Here is a 19,295-nt window from a genome sequence, read left to right on the forward strand (position 1 = left end):
AGATTTGAATAAGGCCATAAAATTTATTTCAGCTGACTGTGAGCTGACGTCAGACAGTTTGCTTGGTGTCATAACTCTTCTTATACGGTACTGATATAATAATCACAGCCATATAAGTAGAGTTACGCCACCAGTCTATCTGCGTTGACGCTGACTTTCTCATGTGTATAGTTGATAATATTGTAGAGAAAAAACGCGTGCAAGGAGGAGGGGGGAAAAAAGACATATGGTATCATTGTTTAAAATACTGATTTGATTATCATCTGCCTGCTTTATTACGATTTTTGAGGGTATAACGAATGTATTTATTAGCAAAATGTTTAATGAAGATATACTACGTATAATTGACTTCGACGTTTTTTTATCTGTTACAGTAGATTTGAAAACGTCACACTCCATGAAATTGTAATTCATTATGAACCTTATTCTCAGAATAATAACTAATGAAACGACAAAGTAGAGTATTTCGAAATATATTTGAAGTTCGAAGTTTAAAAAAGAAGGCTTTAATTAAATATAATCTACATAATAAAAAATATAGCATCATACATTTATGTTAAATATACAAAATTAAACAATTGGAATCATATAACTAGTAGCAATAAATTATATATACAGAATATTGAAATAATAGATTGATCCAGATAATTTTTTCTTGTTCTAACATCGGAATTCAGTTAAATATGTCATAACTTTAGAATGCAATACACAAGCGAGACGTGGAGTTTAATTAAAAAGATAATCACCCCTCTTCTTCATGTGGAAGTTGCTATATACAATTGTGCACAGGATAGATCATCTCTACCAATGAGATCTAACTAATTATTAATAATAAAGTAAATGTCAAAATCATAAAATTAGACAATAAATATATTAATAAAAAGTTGTTATAAATAAATTCATCGTAAAGATTTAGAGCAAAAGCTAATTATGTAGTAATGTCCGGCGATATTACTCCCTAATAAGAGCGTCAAAAAAAGATTTTCCCCCGTTATTTAGGTATGCTTATATAACAACATACTATTATCATGAAGGATATACACAATTGTTAATTATAATGCAACACCCAATGTAACTACCCTCGTTGTTGTGACCATTTAAACAGTTGTTTTTGCCTTTAATGAGTTTTCTGAACACCACTTCTTGGAGCCCATCAACCATAGCTAAGTCTTTAGTGATAAAAAAGTAATATTGATTGACTATGTAATATTGGAAAGCCTAATTATCATACCCAAGTCTTAAAGCGAAGTAAGTAGTCTCAGACAAACTAGTTGCAAACCATCCAAAGCTACTTCCCCCGTTGTTGTGACCATTTAAGCAGTTGTTTTTACCCTTTACTGAGTTGTGTATCATAATTCTTGATATGTTTAGCTAAAATAGAATCATATTTTATGGTTAGATTTTAAAAAAAAAGAATACTTACTGTGAGATAGTACAAAATTCAGAGTTACATTTCGATATTCGTAAATACTTTTTACTGATAACTTGATCGTCATTTGGTGTGGATGACTCAAAACATTTTTATATGTATTTCTATAAATGACATCAGTAACAACATCCTCCATTAATTTAATGATGATTCCTCGGGAAGGGATAGGTTTACCCGTGTATTTCTCCATTAATTTTTTGAACGTAGATAATTAGCAATGGATAAGGTTATATTACATGCAATAAGTATCGTTGTGAGATCAAAGTTGAAGTCTGACTTGATGTATTCATCGTCAAATTGATTTTATAGATGAATATCCATACTCTTATTATGAGATGAGGATAATGAGTGGCGTGTAATTCTAGACAGGGGACTAAAGGCACATTTATATCGACAAACCCAACAAACCATCTGTTTCTCATCCGGTAAGTATTTTCCAAATTCCTACGCCTCCATTTTCAGAAATCCAGACAGAAGGCGACGTTATTTTTTGCATTTTATTCAGTTCTCTATCGACTATCCCCATCTAATATTATTATATTAATATTGAATAATGAAGGCGGGAATGATAACGTTCATGATTGATAGAAGAAGATGTATATTATTTAATCAATGATGCCATAAGTATTTCTTCTCTTCTCCTCGCACGCTTTTCTATTCTTACCAAAATTATCACCCTTACTCATGAGTTTGAGTCACGGCCCAAAACATTCAAAATTTAATACTATATTTTAGGTGAAGAACTCTAGAAAGGCGATAATATTAATTTTCAATACCCCAAGTATGCACTCTTGTCGTATGCCGTGGATTGCAGAAATCGTTCGTGAGCTGAGGGGATGACACTTTTTTCATTTCCAAGAGACAAATTCCTTGGAAGACAATGGGTCCTAAAAATGAAACGAAATCGTTGGAAACCTCGATTGTGTTCTAAACATTTTGAAGAAATAAGAATTCCAACTCTCAAGCCATTCCAACATTATTTAAACATCTAAAATCTCAAGTTCCAAGGCTCACCAAAAACTCCAACAATCCCATTTTCATTCGGGAGAACAATGCTGATGCTAAAAAAATTTAATAATTAAGGAAATCTCAAGCAACTTTTTTATTTAGAATTTCAGGTAAAAAAAGATCTCCACAATTTCAGGATAATACATACTTCATTCCTTATTTGGAACCTCCTACTTCCGAAAATAGAGAAATAGACTAAGTGGACATGAATCTAATTTCATCAACAATAGAAAGATTAAACTTCTTATAATGTTATATATATATTTTTTTGTATTAGTTACTTTATCCTAAGAAAATAATAATTTTATGTATTACAGATATTTTTCCCTGAGGTAAAACATCTAAAGGAAATAAATACCAACTTACAAATCCAACTTGGAGTCTATAAAACAGAAATAAAGGATTGAAAGAAGTTGAAGGAGAAAGATGTCAAAATTTGGGACGCATAATCTAAGTTTAAGTCATTAAAAATTGGCCTCTCTTCGGTATTTAATTCAAATCATATAAGCTTTTTAAGTTGCAAGTCTTCACATTCCAAAAATTGGTCTAACAAAACCATCGATAATTCACTTCCGTTAAGATTCGTTGTAAACTGCGCCAAGAACTGTTTGGATCAATTTGCAAAAATTGGGGCTTTAATCAAAATTTATATACATCAATGCAAAAAAAGGAAAACAATTGTAAACTCAATAACTGAAGTAGCGGTTCCGCTAATTAAGTCGTCTGCTAATGTTGCAAAATGTCATAAAATTTTATTTTTTACTGTGTCTAAGTATGTTAATATAAGAATACACAAACATTTAAGAATACAAACAGCGATTATCAAAGAAATAGAATAGCTTCTTCTACTTTAGGAAGACGAAGAATGTGTATGCAAAATTAAGTAATTTAAAGAAATTATTATTAAAGTAACTATTCCATTTTTTCATAATAATTAAGCTCAATAAAATTATTTTTTTGTATTATGTTATTTTTAGGCAATTTGATATCTGTCACAAGAGGTCGCTGAAATCTCGTGACGTATTTCTTTGTATAGGGCTCTGATAATAAATGAACACCAATCAACAATAACAAACAGTGATTGTCGTATAATTCACCTCATCTGGGAGTAAGTGGAATGGGATCTTTATTGGATATTCGTGACAATCTTGTATCTCGCTACTCATCTTTAGGATCCTGTGAGTATATTCAAAAGAATGATGGGTCATCTTTCCTTCTTATACGTCCCTCTATTAACGAATTGAGCGGATATTTGCCCAAGTTATATGTTGTGGTTGAATTAGGGACTGTCAAACTTCTCTCATATCATGGAAATGTCTTGAAAGAGGAGAAATTAGATGGAGGACAGATTCTGGATTGCCTAAATGAAGGAAAATTATTTATGTGTCTTGGAATTGGGAATCAGGTGTGATCTTTAAGACTTAAGTAGTTGAGACATGAGATCCAAAAAAGTTCTTATTAATTAATCTAATTTCAGACTTTGAATGATTCTCTACTTAAGGATGTGTATTCAGAACCATCTAAAGGGGAAGGAGAGATCGCATTTAGGAGTAGACAATGTTCATTCTTTTTGGAAAACACTCCGGGACTCTGCAACGAATGTCAATCCCTACTTACAACACTTTACAGTATTGAATATAATTTTGATAATGATACGCTGGACAATGACTGGAGCTTTTCTGAACTTAAAGAGGAAGATGAGTCATTCGACGACAACACTATGACTCTCAACGAATGCTCAAAATGCCTTAAAACTTTTAATAATACTTCATCACTTAACCGTCATAAGCGAAGGTGTCTAAATGACACTGTAGATAATGAGGAGAAATCAGGGTTTAAAGAAGAAGACAAAGTTTTATTTGAAGAAAATATCAGTCTCAATGAATGTTCGAAATGCCTTAAAATATTTAATAATACTTCCTCACTTAATCGTCATGAGCGAAGTTGTTTAAAAGACCCTGACTTTGCCAAAAATAATAAAATATGTAAATCTGCGACTCGTTCCATTGAGTGCTCCATTTGTCTAAAAAAATTAACCCATAAAGGTCATCTTCGCCATTCTAACCTTCATGTTGAGCGTATGAATCTTAATGAAGGGATTCATTGTCCTCTTTGTGGACATTCTTTAGATAATCGTAGGCTTTTGAATGCACATATCCATGAATCTCATGATGCCTCAAAAGGTTGTTGCGGGGTTTGTTTTAAAATAGTTTCAAATGAACTTTTATCTAGACATTTTGAAAAGCGACATAATTGTAATTCTAAAAAAAATTTGTGCTCAGAGTGTGGCAAAAATTCAAATTGTCTAGTGATCTTCAAAATCATATTGCTTATGTTCATGATGTAGGAGTTGAAAAATCCGTTGTTTGTGAACAGTGTGGTAAAGTTCTCCCCAACCTTACAGCATTAAAAAGGCATATTAGAAGACTTCACAACAGGACTTACACATGTCACAAATGTAATAAAGTTTTTTTCGAAAATTATCGTCTCAAAAACCACCTTAAAATTCACGCAGGATTGAAACCTTATAAATGTTCTCGTTGTGAATACTGCTGTCTCAAGAAGAGTAACCTCTATATCCACTTGCGTCGTGTTCACAAAATGACACCTACCTCAAATGACGTCATTACTATTGCAGAGCAAATTAAATTAAGTGAGTCTATAATCTCTCAAAAGACAGAAAGTGCGGTCTTATAGTTACATTTTGGCATCTTTATACTTTTATATAAATATTTACTATTCATTAATTTTTGCCAATAATATCTTTGTTTTTCATTTATTGTATTTTCGAACAAATTTACTATGTAATGTAGATTATTAGTCTTGAATTTCATTCTTTAGTGCAATTAAGTCCTCATTTTTAGATATATAAATTAATATGTATGCATATTATTAATACGCAGGTTGGATTTTTTGATTCTGAAGATCCCGTATCTTTTTAAAATTTGTAACATCACCCGCATTATTTTATCTAATTTAACTACTATAAATAATCTAGTATTTTATTATACAAAATTACTCATAAACCTTTTCACCCATATTTAAATTACCTTCTAAATTATTTATTTCTCCCATAAATCCAATAAAAAGCAAGTTTTATTTTCTTTTTGTAATTTAATTCCTGAGTTATGTAGATCTTATGAGTCATTATGAGTTCTATTCCAGTATTTTTTTAAATCTTGCAGCCCCATCCTGGATGCAATGTTTTGTATAATTCTTCAGTAAATGATCCAAGGTTTTAATTAGCTAGATGTGCCAATTTATTTGTATCTGTATATTTAAAAATCTTATTTATAAGGATTTAATTTTGCCTGACCACTCTAGACGAAATTGGTTCTTCAACAAATGTTTTTTTCATAACTAAAACGAAACAATTTTATTTTTCTGTTTTGTCTAACACTAAAAAATATGTTTCCTTTTCTTGACGAAATAAACTGCTGTCATATCTTTGTCTCGTTATATGTAGAGGTGGAGGAGGCTAAAGGATCGTTTAAAATATTTTTTTAAATTTTATTAAAAGAGTTTTATATAGTTCTACTTTCTTGTAAAATTTATAGGATATTAGTATCCTGGTGCCCCAAAGTTATCTTACAGGTTACGTTCTTGAGGCTTGGACAATTTTGTCGGCCATAAACTAAAAATGTTATCCCTTCTTGAGGCAAAGTATGGACATGACGAAATGTCACTAAACGAGAAGAGACGAATTAAAAAATTGGTAAAATAAGTAACCCAACTCAAGACTGCCGAACCGAAAATAAATAGAGCTACAGTTTTTACCGAAAAAAAAACACCTGAATTAAAACTTTTTAAATTAAATCGTTATGATTTTTTTTAATTTCAAAAAGGTAAAAATTGTTCGGATCAGATAATTAGATCTGGATGATTTGACCAACACAAAAACACAAACACAACTCAAAAAATCCAAAATTAAATTCGAAAAAATTAAATCCCATATAACTCATCTAAATACTAACATTTTTCAAATTTTAAAACGTGTTCTACCGTAATTGGAACTGGTCTACAATACTTATTTTGCTAAATTACCTCTTCTGATTACTACCCCTAAATTCAAAATCTTGAAACGACATTGAACCTAAATAACTTTTGTAATTTTTAAGCTAATACAAATTAACTTGCTCAACATGTAGGTCTATACTCATGCTATCTATGACTCGAAATATATTAATCTACAAATTCAAATACAAAAGTTATACTAGTTTGAAAATTAACCAAAATTTCAATGATTAACAGAGAACTATGCATGATATGGAAAAGCTTATGAAGTTCAAAGAAGTTATGAATTGCTTTTTGTACTAAAATTGAAACCAACAACACTCTTTAAAACCTTTTTTTTAAAAAAATATTAATAATATTCGACCCCAATTTACATCTTAATTGTTGTTTTATAAGAATTTGTTATATAATAAATCGATTTCAGTAACATTAAAACAGAAGCAGTTGACTGATTTTCAAAAATAGGCCTAATTAAAACTCAACAATGATTTTGCAATTATTTTTATTATATAGATAATTCTGTGAAACCATTTTTACACCCACATTTGGGCATATAATATGTGAAAAATATATTTTTCTATTTTCCCAACCGGACCATAATCAGAGAACTAGGCATGATATGGAAAAGCTTATGAAGTTAAAAGAAGTTCTTAATTCCTTTTTGTACTAATGTCTAGATTTATTAATGATTCCCAACCCGACCATAATCAGAGAACTAGGCATGATATGGAAAAGCTTATGAAGTTAAAAGAAGTTCTTAATTCCTTTTTGTACTAATGTTAAAACCAACAATACTCTCTAGAACCTTTTTTTTTTTAAATATATTTAATTTTAGATTTTTTTTTACCAAAGTTGTGAAATTGATAATACGACAGTGCAAAAGAAATTACACAATGAAGAGACAAAGTCCCGGGAAAGATGAACGGATTACTTGAATGACCTGAAATTTTATGGTCAAGCTCAAGAAAATCTGTGGAATATTTCATTATAGCTAGCGCTAAAGCTAAGATACAAGCCAACAAAGTTATATTTAAATAACAATGAACAAAAATAATAAATGTGATAATACAATCAGTAATATAATTACGATAGTAATAATATAAAAAAAATCCCGGAAGATGTGATCCGGTCTACTGAGTCGCTTTAAAGTTTGAATGCGAGTGCAATATAATCCAGTGAGCAATTAATTATTGCTCGAATAAGTCAGAAAACAACAAACATAAAAGTTTTATTTAAAAAAAAAAACCGTCAGGCCTTAAAAGAATTTATACTTATAAGCCCCGGAGTCCAATGAAGATGATCTAGCTTTTTGCAACCACATTTGGGCATATAATATGTGAAAAAAATATTTTTCTAGATAAACCATTTATTAATGATTCCCAACCCGACTATAATCAGAGAACTAGGCATGAAGTTGAAAGAAGTTCTAAATTGCTTTTTATACTAATATTGAAAACAACAATACTCTTTAAAACCTTTTTTTTTTAAATAATAATAATATTCGACCCCAATTTACATCTTAATTGTTGTTTTATAATAAATCGATTTTTAGTACCATTAAAACAGAAGCAGTTGACTGATTTTCAAAAATAGCACCAATTAAAACTCAACAATAAATTTGCAATTATTTTTATTATGTGGATAATTCTGTGAAATCATTTTTTACAACCACATTTTGGCATATAATATGTGAAAAAATTATTTGTAAAATTGTACCATACTACAACTAATACAGTTTTGAAATTTTAAATTTCGTAATGTTAGTGCCGATTCAAAATTTTCTGAAAACTGGTTATATAATGTAAAATTACTCTAAATTACTAAAGCTATTTTTTAAAAGTTGAAGACAATCAGATTTAAGGGAATTATTGCTTTTGTGATTTGTCTCTAAAAATCATTGTTATGTTATAGAAACTGACTAATCACTCATTTATATGTGTTTTTTTAATTTTGAAATTTCCAAAAATAAGTAAATGCATATAACTCCGGCACTAGATAAGTTAGAGAGCTCAGATTGAATTCATTTGATCTCCCGTCATAGGAGCACTTCAAATTGGTGCCATTTGTGCCGATTTGGTAATTGGAACCGGAGTTATTCCGGGGGAAAAATCCTATTTTTTAACTTATACGAAAATGCATTTATAAGGCTGGAATGTCTGCACTTATAAATATAATATCTAGCCAAATAAATTTTGCATCTTTCTGTATAAAATAGTTTTATTTAAAAAGTCCCTTAAAAGAGCCTTTTTTTTAAATTTCGAAAAAAATATATAAAAAAATAACAGGCATATATATGCAAATATATTATACTTCATAGATAATATTTAATTGAAATATCAGTAGTATCGGATCCGGACTACTGACTCGAGTCCTGATTCGATTTTTTCATGGACTCAGAAGCATTTGGATGACTAGGAAAGGGTGTCTTTGACTTCGCTATTGGCTTTTACTCATAATGCAAAAATATTTTATAAGTTTCTCAAGCTCTTGAAGATCTCTTTATATAATGGGCATTATATCTTCCTCTACACTTCTGTCCACATTAATTTGGTTTATTGGAGAATGAGACCCTCCCATTAAATTTGATCAAGAGGTCTACAGTGATTCCTATTTTATAGTAGTGTCAGATACCTCATATGATAAATGTTAAGAGACAATTCTATCTTAATAAAATGGGGCATTCGTAATATAGTGATAAACATAATAAGGACTTAATTACCTCGATGAATATTTAAAGATAAATATTTGAAGTATGGAAGGGGGAGGGCGGTGCTAATGAATGAAAATGAGCAAATTTAATTTTAGTCAAACTTTTCTAATGACGTATGTTTGTTTAAAAAAAATGAAAAACGGCCACTTAAACCTACCCCCTATCCCGAAAATTACTTTTTCAACCATGAATGAGTTTTTTTAATCGATTTACCAAAAAATATACTAATAAAAAAAAACTCACGAATATCCTTATTATGAAAGTCCTTTAATGCTTAAAGCAATAGTTATATAATATTTTAAGTTAATAAAGTATAGTTTTAAGGGCAGAGGTCACAGAAAAAGTAAACTGCTTCTACAGAAATTAATTTTGAAAGGTTCAAGCGTATTATCTTGGCATATATTTTCTACAATAGCTACACTAGGGAGTAGCGATAATATCTCTATCATAGCTTTATCAGTTACCTGGATTGGATTTAAATTCTGTTGAATAAACATTATATCATACAAAAGTGGATCATTCTTCAAAACATCTTTTGTTTTATAGATTACATCATAGTTTCCATACATAACATTCATATACTCTTTGACTGAATTGAAGTGCTTGGTTTTGTAGTCAATTGTTTTAGATCACTTGAATTTAAAAAAATATATATATTCACTTCAGAGATGATAGTGTTTGTATTTTAAAAGAAATCAGGTCAGAGCGTTGCTATTCTGTTCAGCCTATGAGCAAGACAAGTGATATGCAAGAAAATTGGAAAATGTTGTTTAAGGTTTTTGGTTGCTTTAATACCATATGAAGCTCAGTTGGTAATGAAAACCTTCAGTCTTTCGCCTCTTAAATAAAAGACAAGAACGTTGCTGATACTTTTTACGGCAACACATGTAATCATCGGATACCTTCCAAATTAATGAGATAAGGACGACCCAAAAATTAACCAATAAAGGACCAACTAATACTGCAGTCATGGATCGCTGTCGAGTGTCAGTAGTTTCGTCCAATGCAAGAAATATATCCTTCCCCTCAAGTTTTTTAAAATCTTGGTCAACACGACTTTACTTTGAGACTCCATTGACTTGGTGATGGAGAAGCGAGAGGGAATTACTTTTCCAGTGTAAATTTCCATAAACTTAACAAAATTTGGATGATTAACGATGTGGAGTGGAATATTTCAGGAGACAAGCATTTTGGTTATATCTTCTTTAAAATTGGAATGTTTATTATTGGAATTAATTATATGACTTGTATACATTTTCAAATTCCTTACGTGAATTTGGATTTTACTGTGTTCTACTTTGAACATCATTTGGACTATAGTTCCATAATTACAAAGATGGCATGCCAAAAATCTAGAATCCTTGTCCATATATTTTTACATAAATTATCAGCGATCAAATAATATTTATCAATTAATTTACTCTTTAAAAACTATTATATAAACATTAAATAATTTTGAAATACAATATTGTTAATTAATTTTATATTTATCTTTATTTTAAACAAATTATACAATCTTCAATGGAACATTAACTAATATTGGACTTGTAAGTATTAGTGGCATTATATGATACCATTTTTTTTATTTTAACATATGTAAAGGCAATGTTAATATAAATACATGATTTCTATTAACCTTGGCGTAAACTATCAAATTAACATATAAGATCTATTTTTAAACTAGTACAGTATACAATTTTATTTATGTTTATATAAAACTCGAGTAAATATGTGACATGAATACAAATTTCAATAACGTTTTTATAATCTTGTTTTTCTCAACGATGACAATGGAAATTATTTATAATAATATTGAATCTGATTCTTGGCAATAACAATCAGGAACTGATTTCTTTACTTTTTACGAGTCACGTACAGGTAATTAATAGCATTATTAAAAGTCCTAAGTATCACAACAGTAATAGCATTATCGTTTGAATAACTCGCTGAAAAGGTGAGCTTCAGAGGTTGCATCATACGGACTAGGATTTGAGTTTTCCTTTTTTCTTTCCATCTCTCTCAGAACTGATCATAACTAATCTAATAAAACAGCTAAGCTGTTCTAATATACCCGTGGGACATAGAATATTCATCATCGCCTATGAGACGGTGTCAGGAAAGCTCGCCATAGGAAAATTTGCCTTGAAGAAGTTTGCTCTGGAAAAATTTGCATTAGATATAGCTCACCAGGCAGAGGAATCGCCTTCCTTCTTCTTCTTTTTAGTGTATAAGTCTAAGGGTGATAATTTTGGTAAGAATAGAAAAGCGTGCGAGGATAAGAGAAGAAATACTTATGGCATCATTGATTAAATAATATACATCTTCTTCTATCAATCAAGAACGTTATCATTCCCGCCTTCATTATTCAATATTAAAATATTATTAGATGCAGATAGTCGATAGACAACTGAATAAAATGCCTAAAATAACGTCGACTTCTGTCTGGATTGATGAAAATGGAGGCCCAGGAATTTGGAAAATACCTACCGGATGAGAAACAGATGGCTTGTCGGATTTGTCGATATAAATGTGCCTTTAGTCCCCTCTCTAGAATTCCACGCAGCTCATTATCCTCATCCCATATCAAGAGCATGGATATTCATCTAAAAAATCAAGTTAATGATGAATACATCAAGTCAGACTTTAACTTGGATCTCACAAAGATGCTTATTACATGTAATAACCCTTATCCATTGCTAATCATCCTACGTTCAAAAAAATTATAGAAATACCCCCCATTGTAAATTGTGAAGTTGAGATAATTTTCAGCATATCTTGAGCCATATACACCAAATTACGATCAAGTTATCAGTAAAAAGTATAAAATATTTAATAATTTTGTACCATCTAAAAGTAAGTATTCATTTTAAAAAAAAAATCTAATCATAAAATATGATTCTATTTTAGCTAAAATTATCAAGAATTATGATGGCAAAAACAACTGCTTAAATGGTCACAACAACGGGGGTAGTAGCTTTGGATGGTTCGCAACTAGTTTGTCTGAGACTAGTTTCTTCAATTAAAGACTTGGGTATGATCATTAGGTTTTCCAATATTATATAGTCAATAAATATTACTTTTTTATAACTTGAGGATTAGCTATGGTTGATAGTCTCCAAGAAATGGTGTTCAGAAAACTCATAAAAAGCAAAAACAACTGCTTAAATGGTCAAAACAACGGGGGGTAGTTGCATTGGGTGTAGCAATATAATTCGCAATTGTAGATATCCTTCATGATAATGGTATGTTGTTATACAAGCATAAATAACAGGGAAAAAATCTTTTTTGATGCTCTTAATAAGGAGTAATATCGCCGGACATTACTACATAATTAGCTTTGCTCTAAATCTTTAAGATGGATTTATTTCTAACAATTTTTTTTATTAGTATATTTATTTTGTAATTTTATGATTTTGACATTTACTTTATTTGTAATAATTATTTAGATCTCATCCATTGAGATATATCTATCATGTGCACAATTGTATATAGCAACTTCCACATGAAGAAAAAAGGGGGATTATATTTTGATTAAACTCCAGGTCTGGCTTGTATTTTGAAACCTAAAGTTATGTCATATTTCGCTGATTTCCGATGTAAGACCAAGAAAATATTATTTGGATCAATCTATTATTTCATTATTCTGTATTTATTATTCATTGTTACTATTAGTTATATGATTGTAATTGTACATTTTTTAGTATGTAGATTATATTTAATTAAAGCCTTCTTTTTTAAACTTTGAACTTCAAATATATTTTGAAATACTCTACTCTGTCGTTCATTGTTTAAAATAGACAATTAATTCAATAATCAGACACATATTTCTCATGGTTTTGGTTTCTAAGGATAGTGTTGAATTACCAAGCCACTGGAGTATTATTATATCGAATGAATGCTCCATGATCCTTGTCACTCAACTGACACAGGGTTCTGACCATTGCAGAAACACATTCTTCAACAGTTATTTGAGCATTTGAACCTCCCATGTCTGTTTTAACCCAACCAGGATGCAATGAAAGAACTAGAATTCCATCTTTCTTCAATTCCAAAGAGACATTCTTCATTGCCATATTCAATGCTGTTTTACTACAACGATATGGATACATACCTCCAAAGCCATTTTCAGCAATAGATGCAACTGATGTACTCATTTGGATAATTGCAGCATTGTCACAACCAAAACCTGCATCAGGCTTCGCTACTTTTTTAAGAAGTGGGAGTAAGGCTCTGGCAAGAATAGTTGGAGCAATACAATTAACTTTATAAGTTTCTATCATGGCCTCTGACGTCAAATCACCAAGGGACTGTATTTCTCCGATAATGCCGGCATTATTGATAAGTAAGTTAAGGCCATCTGAGCCTAAGGTTAGAAATAACTAATTTTATAAACATTAAAGGATCTTGTATCATACCTAACTCTTCAGAGACTTGAGCTACAAAATCCTTATAGTCATCTTCATATTTGGCTACATCTAGCTCTAGCACTTTTAAACGGGAGTTGGATTCTAAGCTTACCAATTCCTCTGCCTTTGCCTTGTTTCTGCATGTTGCAATTATTTTGTTGACTTTATCCACTTTTAGGAATTCTTTAACGAGGCCTAATCCAATTCCTCTATTGCAACCAGTAATCAAAACAGTTTTGGGAGGCCCCATAATTTATGTTACGTGTTTGAAAATGATTTTCACTCTAAATAATGTTACCTGTGTGACTAAGTATTTGTATTAAGGTATTCCTGGAATAAAAAGATAAGAAAACATTTCTATATAGACTATATAATATAGTCTATAGGCCGGCTTGAAAGGAAAAACACGTGTTGAAGATAAAAGTGTACCTTGAAGTAATGAAATAAGTTGATAATCCTGTAGAGAAAAACGCGTGCAAGGAGAAAGTGGGGGCGGGGAGAAAGACTTATAGACTATAACCTATAAGTCTCATATTTTAAAATAATGATGTAATTATCAGCTGCCTGCTTGATTATGGTGTTTGAGGTTATAACGAAAGTATTTATTAGCAAAATGTTTAATGAAGATATACTAAGTATAATTGACTTAGACCTTTTTTATCTGTTACAGTAGATTTGAAAACGTTACACTCCATGAAATTGTAATTTATTATGAACCATATTCTCAGAACAATAACTAATGAAACAACAAAATAGAGTATTTCGAAATATATTTGAAGTTCCAAGTTTAAAAAAGAAGGCTTAAATTAAATATAATCTACAAGGGTAAAAAACATCTTACATTTAAGTTAAATATACAAAATTAAACAATTAGAATCATATAACTAATAATAACAATAAATTATAAATACAGAATAATGAAATAATAGATTGATCCAAATAATATTTTCTTGGTCTGACATCGGAATTCTGTGAAATATGAAGTTTAAGAAGTTGTTTTTGCCCTTTAATGCGTTGTGTATCATAATTCTTGATATATTTAGCTAAAAAAGAATCGTATCTTATGATTAGATTTAAAATAATGAATACTTATTGTTAGATGGTACAAAATTCAGAGTTCCAATTCGAAATTAGTAAATAGTTTATACTTTTTACAGATAACTTTGATCGTAATTTGGTATGGATGACTCAAAATATGCTGAAAAATATATAAACTTCATAATTTAAAATGGGGTATTTCTATAAATGACATCATTATCAACATCCTCCATTAATTTAATGATGGTTCCTCGGGAAGGGACGGCTTTACCCGTGTATTTCTCCATAAATTTTTTGAACGTAGGATGATAAGCAATGGATAAGGATATATTAAATGCAATAAGCATCTTTGTGAGATCAAAGTTAAAGTCTGACTTGATGTATTCATCGTTAACTTGATTTTATAGATGAATATCCATACTCTTGTTATGAAATGAGGACAATGAGTGGCGTGTAATTCTAAACAGGGGACTAAAGGCACATCTATATCAAAAAATCCGACAAACCATTTGTTTCTCATCCGGTAAGTATTTTCCAAATTCTTGGGTCTCCATTTTCAGAACTCCAGACAGAAGGCGACGTTATTTTAGGCATTTTATTCAGTTCTCTATCGACTATTAGCATCTAATATTATATTAATATTGAATAATAAAGGCGGATATGATAACGTTCTTGATAGAAGAAGATGTATATAATTTATTCAATGATGCCATAAGTATTTTTTCTCTTCTACTCACACGCTTTTGTATTCTTACCAAAATTTTCAAATTTGTATACAAAAATATTGTGAATTGTGATTGCGATAGAGTCTTTAGTATGATGAATATCATCAATACGAAAAGAAGGAATCCCCAACTAAGTACTAAGAAATTGAGGGAATTATTGATCACCAAATGGAATGAATGTTTTGTTATCATTTAATTGTCAACGCGTAAATATTAACAATATTTTTTAAATAATTTGTTACTTTATTGCCTCATTTCTACTCTTTAGATTTCGTGCCAAAATTATATATTCATCCTTTTTTGGTCACTAAGAAGTTATAAGTACAATTCCTGTAATGATGGGTTTGATGTTCTCTAACTAATAATATATTTTGTCTTGCGTAAATTTACTGAATATAATATACATTTATAAAGTTATTTATAGGGATGTTATATATTAATTATATACAACAATCTCTCTTCCTTCATCTGTAAATAAATAAATAATTTATGTTAAAGATATATTCTAAACGATACTCTTTTAATTGGGTTGGTCCAAAGAGTCAATCAAAATTGCAGTCATTGACCTCCCTTGATGATCTCTCGTCTCATCTAGTGAAACGAAAATATCTTTTTCTTCCACCTCTTCTTTTATTCTTTTCAAAACTCCTTGACATACTTCCCCAACCAAGTTGTTAACGACCCATCGACCTGGAGAAGTTTTTCCAGTATATTTTCAATAAACTTGGAGAAATTGGGATGATCCAGATCATTTAAAGGGATGTTACACGACACAAATAACTGTGCTACGTCCAAATTGTATGATGACCCGTTTAATTCTCCTTTGTCTCCTTGAGTCTTTTGTTTATTGAAGACTTTTAAGTTGTTGATGTGATGGGAGGTCTTGGAGTGGCGGATTACTTGCCATAAAGAACAAGATGGGCACAAAAACTGCAAAACGGCAAGATATACTTTTATTTTCCAAATCATAACTCCACACATCAGTACTTCCGTTGTTAGAAACCCATGAAAAAAGGCAAGTTTTCTTCGGCATGATGATGTACGTGAGAGAGTAATGAGGGGCAGTTACATTGCAGATGAATAGACATACGTAAAGTTGATAATTCTGTAGAGAAAAACACAAATAGGTAAGAGTGATATAGGTACAACCTTGGGCATATTAGAATGAGAATTGAGGAAGACAAATTCTGACTCGAAAGAGCAATAATTCTGTTTCACACAAAAGAAAAAATCATATTTCTCAATTACTACAGTTATTCAGGTCTCTTCGATGAAAATAAATTCCAGCAATATTACTATTATAAAAACTAATTTTTGGGAAACTATACTGCAGCCCTCACAACACATGAGAGCAGAATTTATTATTTTTAATGACCTATTTGCTTACATTCACGATTAGCCTCGCCCCATGATTCAGAATTTTTGAACTGGTCAAGTTCTTATGTTCGAGTTAAGGTTGAGTACTATAAATTTTCATGTTAAATAAGAGGCTTCAAAAAGAGCTCCCTCAGTCCTCAGAGTTTTCAAAATATAAAGTCTGCTATAGCTAACTCACCTGTTCTCACTCATTATGACCCGTCTCTGCCGTTGTCGACCGATGCCTCGCCTATTGGTATTGGGGCCGTTCTAGCACAATTGGATAATGGTATGGAGCGCCCGGTGGTGTTTGCTTCAAGAAAGTTATCAAAGAGCGAAGCTAACTACTAGCAAATTGACAAAGAAGCAACGGCAATTATTTATGGGTTGAAGAAGTTTGAAAGATATTTGCTTGGTCGTCATTTCAAGATCAAGATGGATCACAAACCACTCCAAATATTCTCAACCCATGTAAAGACTTGCCAAGTATCTTCTCCGCCCGTGTCGTTAGATTTTCAATGTTGTTGTCGACGTTTGATTATATAATAAAACATGTGAGAGGCATCGACCATTCCCACCCGGATGTTTTTTCCTGCGTACTAGGCGACGATCCTCCGTGTCTGGATGACCCCACAGAATTACTACAATGTTGAGCTATCTCTAGCTCATGCTCTTCTTAATCTTCTCTCCTGTCCGCGTTACAGGAGGATCAAGAGCTTCACAGCGCTGTGGAGGCTGCTGGAACGGGTGTATGGGGCAGTGCCACCCTCAGGGCCTACTCCCAAAGAAAGAATGGGTTGCCCCTCAAGAATGGCTTGTTGTTTTGTGGTGTCCGCCTCATTGTCCTTCTCTTGAGAAGAAAGTTTATGGGAGAGTTGCATTTGACGCATCGAGGCGTGGTAAAGATGAAGTCTGTGGCTCGAAGTATCATTTGGTAGCCCGGCTTCCATAATGATGTTGAAGATTTTGTATCGGCGTGTTGCATAGGCCAGGAGAGTGCTCCGGCCCCGGCGTCACAATTCACTCCCTTCTGGAACTAAATCATATCAGATGATGTATTTTAGGAATCGGGCTTATGTGTTTGTGGACCATAGGACATACCCTTCCGAACTACATGATAAGTTGTACCAAATCTTAAAATGTATTGCAGATATTTATGCAGTGAAATAGTTTGAAATTAAATTTGATAATAAATTTCATAATCAGTAACTTCACATCTTCAACTCTAAAAAGAGGACAAAACTTCAGTCAAAAGAAGTTGTTTTTAATAGTCTAAAGTATAATGCTTTTGCATTGCTTCCAGAAAATATACTTTATTCAATGATGAAATCTGACTCGACAGAAATCCTACTTACTACAATGATAATTTATTTTTCGATAAGGTGTGTTTTTACTAGATTTATCTATACACACTGTAACTTTGTTTAAGATTTATTCTTACATACTGATTTTTGAATACCTGCTCTGTTATTTTATGTTTTGTTTTCATTACCGAAATAAATACAAAGGTTGAACATTGGTCAGATCTAATTGATTTCTCACAACACGGTATTTGTGAATCAGCTCTTACTGAGTTTTTATCTGATAAAGCAATTAGAGCAGCTAATTTAGAATTCTCAATACTTAAACTTTTGACATGCCCACACATTCTCGGTTGGTTGAAATGAAAAGTTAAACATCACATTCGATGTATGGGCTAGAAACTAGACATAAAAACATATTTGTCAAACAACTTAGCTGTCAGATGATAAATTATTATACTCCGAAGGACAAGTACAAAGAAAATTATAATGAAATAGAGTTATACTATTAATAAAAAATAAACACAAAATGTAAACCTTGTAGCTGTTTTACGTGAAAATTTTATTACTAAATAAATATTGTCAAAGTATTAAAACTAATTCTGAAATTATTTAAAATCTTGGTACAAGTTTTGTCAAAAAAAAAAAAAAAAAAGAAGATTTTTAATACTGTGTACTATAAATGTTTAAATAAATACATTATTTTATACACATATTCTTCAAGTTTTTACAAATAGATGGACGCGCAAATTACCTTTTGAGTTGGTGAAATAAATTTAAATTTCTCCCCTTTTTATATATTTCGGCAATACATTTGTCTTTGATTAAGCGATGAATATAGTAAATCTGTAAGTCAATTTCCTCAAAAACTATTTGAGTTACGGATTAAAAAATGACTTTTTCGTTAATATATGAACAAACCCTAACGATCAAGACCTGTTAAAAATCATAATTCGCAAAAAAATTAAAAAACAATAATAATCGACCTACCCTACTGAACAGTGAACACCAGAATCTGATGAAGATATAGAATTTCCAGAACATTTCTGAAGAATATACCAAATGTTTGAAAGAGTTTTGACTCTATAATTCTCAAGGTGTATTAGTCATTGGAGTAGAATCAAACTTAACTACACAACAAGGAGGACAAGTCCCTTCAATAACCAATACAAAAAATATTCCCCTAAGAAATCTTTCGAAATAATTAAAATCGTTTTTGGGATTGAAAACTATTTTATTGATCCTGAATCTTGTTCTGAATTCGATATATTTCTATTTTTAGGCTGAAAAATGATGAAAACCAAAACT

General features: G+C 30.9%; 2 protein-coding genes and 2 long non-coding RNA genes across 5 annotated transcripts; 2 read left to right on the plus strand and 2 right to left on the minus strand.

Moving 5' to 3' along the window:
- The first annotated feature begins 3,198 nt into the window (after positions 1-3,198).
- On the plus strand, positions 3,199-5,935 carry LOC121119255 (uncharacterized). 2 transcript variants are annotated; one of them, XM_071889379.1, is made up of 4 exons: positions 3,199-3,345; positions 3,437-3,842; positions 3,915-4,631; positions 4,785-5,935. In XM_071889379.1, the coding sequence occupies exons 2-4, from the start codon at positions 3,555-3,557 to the stop codon at positions 4,845-4,847; spliced, it is 1,068 nt and encodes a 355-aa protein (XP_071745480.1). In that variant the 5' UTR covers positions 3,199-3,345; positions 3,437-3,554; the 3' UTR covers positions 4,848-5,935. The 2 variants fall into 2 exon arrangements, with proteins under 2 accessions (XP_071745480.1, XP_040569812.1); XM_040713878.2 differs by lacking the exon at positions 3,199-3,345 and having other exon boundaries at positions 3,425-3,615; positions 3,721-3,842; positions 4,785-5,536.
- A 6,129-nt stretch (positions 5,936-12,064) lies between these two features.
- LOC139905723 (uncharacterized) lies at positions 12,065-12,629 on the plus strand. The gene is made up of 2 exons (XR_011780740.1): positions 12,065-12,192; positions 12,255-12,629. It is a non-coding gene; the product is annotated as an uncharacterized lncRNA (long non-coding RNA).
- A 160-nt stretch (positions 12,630-12,789) lies between these two features.
- On the minus strand, positions 12,790-13,968 carry LOC121119256 (C-signal). The gene is made up of 2 exons (XM_040713879.2): positions 13,577-13,968; positions 12,790-13,524 (listed from the first exon to the last, which is right to left on the minus strand). Exons 1-2 carry the CDS (start codon positions 13,815-13,817, stop codon positions 13,022-13,024), a joined length of 744 nt encoding a protein of 247 aa, XP_040569813.1. The 5' UTR covers positions 13,818-13,968; the 3' UTR covers positions 12,790-13,021.
- A 352-nt stretch (positions 13,969-14,320) lies between these two features.
- Positions 14,321-15,249, minus strand: LOC139905724 (uncharacterized). Its single transcript, XR_011780741.1, has 2 exons — positions 15,112-15,249; positions 14,321-14,610 (listed from the first exon to the last, which is right to left on the minus strand). It is a non-coding gene; the product is annotated as an uncharacterized lncRNA (long non-coding RNA).
- Positions 15,250-19,295: the final 4,046 nt, after the last annotated feature.

This window comes from Lepeophtheirus salmonis, chromosome 6 (genome assembly GCF_016086655.4).
Source record: "Lepeophtheirus salmonis chromosome 6, UVic_Lsal_1.4, whole genome shotgun sequence".
Lineage (NCBI taxonomy): Eukaryota > Metazoa > Arthropoda > Copepoda > Siphonostomatoida > Caligidae > Lepeophtheirus > Lepeophtheirus salmonis.